Genomic DNA, 6,022 nt, shown 5'->3' on the forward strand with positions numbered 1-6,022 from the left:
AGTATGGGAACCACTAGCCCTGAAACATGACTGTACAAAGAACTACAGCAGTAGGATAAAACACCATCATCATGATGCTGGACAGTGGACAGTCTGTCCGTTTTATTGTATTGTATTGTATTTTATTTTTCGAATTGTTCCAGTAGGGGGCATGAGTCAATCAGTGACGTTTATAGGAATGATTTATTTTATAATAAGATTCACCATGAAACGATGTCAAGTACTCCACCTCATAAGTTAAGGTACAGAGGTAAACATTCTTGTAGCAGATTTAAGATTGCTAATCATTGAAAGCAATGTAATGTAACAATATACAAGGATCAGATAAATAGATTTGTTTTGTTTGACCTTGTAGGATGACACCAAGGGAAACCCCCTATCGTAGTGGGCTTTCTCTGCATGCTATTGTCGTCTTTCTATTAAATTTCCCTTCTCTTAAGTGGCTTGTTGCGCTCTGCCCTGGTTTGGTCAAGGACAGATCAGGGGGACAGTGAATGCGTGCAGGCTGTTCAGCAAAATCACTGCTATTATTATTTTTTCTTCATGTATTGTGGAACATCTACAACATCACTTGTTCACAAGATTATTTTTGGAAATGGGCCAATTATTAGGCTAGATACTTTTCTTTTCATTTCGGATTTGTAGGGGCTCTAAAACGTTTCTATGCCAATGACCCCCCCCAAACTAGCTTCTGGCTGCGGCCCCCCACTGCAAAATGGCTTCTTTTTTCTCTTCTTTTCTTCCTTGCAAAAATAGCAGAGTGACAACGTGTTGCATAAGTAGCCTAACTAATAAATAAATAAATACAAATCTAGTTTAGATTTTCACATAGCCTATATGTTTGGAAATGACATGCCTAAAATAGGGACGCCACCAGGTTCAAAGTGGTCAAGCTGTCACAATAATCTCATGAATGGCATTTGAATTCAAATAGACAAATAATTATAACTTTGTTTTTTTTATGATCCCCACCCCTCTCCTTTCACCCACCTCAGGGGCGCCCCCTGGCGGCCCCCATTGAAAACATGTGCTGTAGGCTTTAGAATACACGTAGCCTACACTAACTCTATGAGCCTACACAATCATCCGGACACTTAGCGTTAACCGGGTGGCTAAAACTTTCAGTAAGAGAGCAATCTGGGAACCCATCGTCAAATAAAAAGGAAAAACAGCGCCCCCAGCGTTTTTCACTTATGCATTTCGAAGCTCTGAATCTGTTGTTGAGAGATTACCAAGAGAGCAATCTGGGAACCCATCGCCAAATGAAAAGGAAAAACAGCGCCCTCTGCTGTTTTTTACTATCTCACTTGGCTCTGGGAGGAAGTCGACCTAGGCCAGATATGACGAACCCCCCCGACAGATTCAAACGCAGAGCAGAATCTGTTCTTGAGAGATTACCAAGAGAGTGACTGCGTCAGTCATCATCCACAGTGCACTTCATCCAGAATCTTGGGCCACTAGCCATTATTCGAGTTAAATTTCATACCCTTAAATCCAAATGTAGTCATCCAAACCTTCTTTTATTGTGTTTGAGATTGAAGCCAAGCAGTAGACTAGTAGGCTACATTAAAACAATGTATGACTCAAAAATTAAGAGAGCTGCAAGAACTGTCCTTTTATGTTCACTCTTTAATTGTTTTCTGTTAGTAAATCCCCCTGGCTCTGATGTTGTTGTATTGTTGTATTAATAACTTCATTGTTTGTGTTTGTATTCTATAATGTATTGTATTGTTTCGTATTGTATTGTATTGTACGTCATCGTCATGATTGTTATAAATGAAGATTTGTGGAGTGGAAAAAAGAAAGAAAAAAAAAAGATTGGGCCACTAGAGAAGAATGACTATAGTAGGAGGAGGAGGGCGTCACAACATCAACACGTCACAACATGGCGTATAACCGATGGAAGTCAAAACATTACGAGCCCCCCCAGCCCAGGCCTGCTTCTTTATTTATTGTACAAATAGGATCTTGGGAGACTTTGACACTTGACAGAGCTTGTCTGACGCCGTATATATACAGGGCCCCGCTGACCTGTAGCCACATCAGCACATACCAAAACAAATATGGTGGTGGTGTGGTGGAGACAAACATCACAGCCTGTGATGTTTGTCTCCACCACAGGACATATTCGTGCGTGGCTGCAGTGACAGACAGACAGTGACAGGAGGTCTCTGGTCTCCTCCTCCGCTCTTTACCTTCACTAAGTATCAGCGTTGCCAGATTTTGCGAGAGAAATAAGCAACCAGGCCAATGAAAACAAGCAAGGACAACACAAGGTAATACATCAAAAAAGTGGAGGGGGGGGGAAGTGAAACATTAGAAATATTTTTAAACATTTTAACAACAGAAATCTGGAATAATAAGCAGACATGGCAACACTGGTCAGTAGGGTCCATCAGAGCGGGAAGCTGCGCCTGTTTGTTTTCTGGCCCCTGCTCCCTAATAGACGGATGTGCATTGTGCACACATGGACGGGATGTAGTGTAGATATAGTCCTATGGCTAATCGAGGACCTTGACGTTCTCCGGGAAGGTCAGGGGTAAAACTGATTTATAGATACTAGCTATCTATCTGTCTCCCAGAGTCAGACACATTCTGCTGAGCAAACATTCTGAAGGCACTGATGCGCTGAGCAACTTTTCTGGGCATCTCTGGTGGGCGACACAGTGCCTGTGTTGCTTTAGCATGGTTTATACCATTGATTTTCAGAGTGGGGTCCGGGGACCCCAGGGGTCCTTGGGGGCATCACAATCATTTTAACCACTTTATCCATTTAAATGTTGGCTATTCAAGAGCTTGCATATCTACTATTTTTGAAAATATTTGAAAAGAAAATGTTGATTCATTTAGATTTTGTTTTTTTTACATACATTTCTATTCTTGGTCCCACTACCTGGCACCGAATATTTTCAGATGCGGGTCTGCGGTCAAATAGGCTACATAGGCTACATTTGGGGGTCTTTGACATGAAGATATTTAAGAACCATTGGTTTCCACTGCCACAACGGAGCACAGTGTTGCCAGAAAACTATGTGTGCCTGTACCAGTGATATTATTGGTAGGCAGGTTTGGTCATTTCAAATATTAAGATTTCATTTCTATAATTTTTTTTTGAAAGCCTGCAGTTTTAGCTTCGATTCACCATTGATGATGTCACTGGTAGGCGGGTTTCTGAACTGTCTACAGTCCTACTCTCTGGGACGCAGACCAAATAGACAAAAATGGTATTAGGTCTATAATGAGCATTAGCCTAGTGTGGACCAATTGATATATAGGTTGAAACTGTGAATATAGGTGAAGTGGTCCTTTAAGTTATAGTTTGACTATTCGAAAATAGTCTATCTATAAGCTCACAAGGCATTGCCAGGGGTTGTGAGCTTGTAGACATGAATACAAGTTTGGGGAGGAAATTGAAACTGTCCATTAATGAATACTTTTTCTTTGATAGGCTACTAAATAGGCTATTTTGATGCTAATGCTTTTATACTTTTACTCAAGTAGGATTTTGAATACTGCATGGCTTTTAGTACTTGTAATGGCGTATTTATATTTAGGTATTGATAGACTTGCCTACTTTTAATTAAGTCAAAACTTTGAGTATAGGCCTCTTCTTCCACCACTGCAGAAAACATCTGCATTGCCCCCAAAACTATCAAGTGGTTCTAATGCCAGCATTTTGTATAAGCAACATCCACATTTAGGTGGATAATGTTCATGCTGTTTCATGCAAGGCATTATGAAATATAGGCTATAGAGTCTTGACAGCCAGCAAAGAATGATCAGCAAAATCAGAACCAACGTTTTGCTAACGTAGCTTTGTCCTTTCCTGTCTTATAAATGGAAATGTAGACACACACTAGTCTACTTGAGAATGGTAACAAATCAGCCTCTGCGCAATAACCCCCCCCCCCCCCCCACCCACACACACACACACACACACACACACACACACAGTCACACACACACACACACACACACACACACACACACACACACACACACACACACACACACACACACACACACACACACACACACACACACACACACACACACACACACACACACACACACACACACAAGCACGACACCGAACTGAGAGATACTTAAAAAACACCCACAATTTCCTGTAAAAATCTAAGAATAGTCCATTTTACTCTTCGCTTACAAAGCAAAATGTCTTTTCAGATGCTATTGAAAAATGATTACTGGAATTGCACATGCAGGCGCGCGGGCACTCTCTCGCACGCACGCACGCACGCACACGCACACACACACACACACACACACACACACACACACACACACACACACACACACACACACACACACACACACACACACACACACACACACACACACACACACAATTTACATTTTTTTTAACTATAAAACAATTATGTTGGCCGATTGGTATTTGCGATTCTATTATTACTATTATAGTTTTTATTATTATTATTATTTCAACAGAATAAGCCGATATGATTATTCTGTAGGCTATGTCGAAATTACAATGGAGTAACACATGAATTCTATACTGACTGCACGTATAGGCCTAATAGGCCTACTAAAAATTAACTAAAATGTTATTTATGTAAATGTTAGGCCCTAACTAACCAAATCTGATGATCTGATTCTGACTGCGTTTCACTGATTATTTACAACTAGCCTATAATTTCACATCTGTTTTTTGCTGACGTTACATAACACAATGGAAAGTAAATATTTCTCATTTTGTCAGTAGCCCATATGCCATTTATTCAGGCTATCGATCTCCTGGTTTTTAAACGTGGTTAATGGTGCAAGGCTAAAAATCATCAGAAGATGAATGTGTTCACCATTGATGATCACCGCAGTGGTGTAAAGTAACTAAGTACATTTACTCAAGTACTGTGCTTTTGTACAATTTTGAGGTATTTTTATTTTACTGGAGTATTTCCAGTTTTTTTGTACTTTTACTTAACTCCACTACGATGCGATGCATTGTGCGCTTGTAGATTTGCTATTTTCATTTTTTTTAATGCTATAAATACATTTTATACATTTGAAAAGTTGTGAAATGGGACATCTGCATAATGATTATTTCTACTTTTGGTGTTTTAAGTACATTTTAATATAGTTTTGTACTTCTCAAGTAAATTTTGAATTCAGGTCAGAGTATTTCTACATTGCAGTAGGCCTATTGATACTTTTGCTTAAGTAATTTAAAAAATATATTTTTTTCACTGAAGATGAGTGTGTTCACCAGTGGTGATCATCATCATCATCGCCCACCATCAGCACCGCATCCCTGTTAAGGCATCGACCGTTGGAATGCAACGAGGCGGTCCGCAACGGTCCGCATCACCGTCGTCACATGGTTGTTAACGACCAATAGAACTTTTGTTTCTTAACTTTAGTGATAAGGGAAGAACAGCTAAAGAGCGAGACAGCAAGAAAGGAGTTTCACTTATAGTGGTCGCCGCATGAGTGCCACAACACACTTTTCTATGTGGATTGTGTTTTTCCATGTAGATTATTAGGATATTTCTCTTTCATCGGCTCATGCCAAGTTGAAGCATCTCAGACATATTTGAGCTGTTGGAGGAGAAACCTCCGTCTCTGCTTCCAGTGCTGTGAGGCTCAGATGTTGGGAGACAAGGCTCAAGGTAAGTCAGAGCTCTCTCTCTCTCTCTCTCTCTCTCTCTCTGCAATCTCTTGGGTTTTATTCTTGTTTTATAGAAAGATTCCTAAACTTTTCATTTTATTTATTCTTTTTTTTTTTGCATTGCATTAAGCATTTTTAATTTATCTATATTTATGTGCCTACAATATCCATGTTTTATCTGTATCTGGATTACCATAATTAATTAAGTCCTATTCAATCTAGTCTAACTAAACTCATAACAAATCTATATCCTAACCTTGCTGTTAAGGTGAATAACGAAATTAACATAGCTTGACAGTTAGTTAGGCTACTAATTTAAATACTGGTTGTATTTTATGCCTCGGAATAAATTGTTTTAATTTATCACCAGACAAA

At 39.5% G+C, this 6,022-nt stretch overlaps 1 protein-coding gene across 1 annotated transcript in view; it reads left to right on the forward strand.

Annotated features, from left to right (window-relative positions):
* Positions 1-5,626: 5,626 nt before the first annotated feature.
* LOC311043802 (nuclear receptor subfamily 5 group A member 2-like) overlaps positions 5,627-6,022 on the forward strand; it is a gene marked incomplete at both ends in the record, with an annotated part of 16,743 nt that continues 16,347 nt past the window's right edge. Inside the window, one exon of the mRNA XM_084055166.1 lies at positions 5,627-5,648. Coding sequence (XP_083911292.1) covers positions 5,627-5,648 — 22 coding nt within the window. The remainder of the gene's footprint in view (positions 5,649-6,022) is intronic.

This window comes from Gymnoscopelus microlampas (assembly GCF_963454915.1).
Source record: "Gymnoscopelus microlampas genome assembly, chromosome: 4".
Classification (NCBI taxonomy): domain Eukaryota; kingdom Metazoa; phylum Chordata; class Actinopteri; order Myctophiformes; family Myctophidae; genus Gymnoscopelus; species Gymnoscopelus microlampas.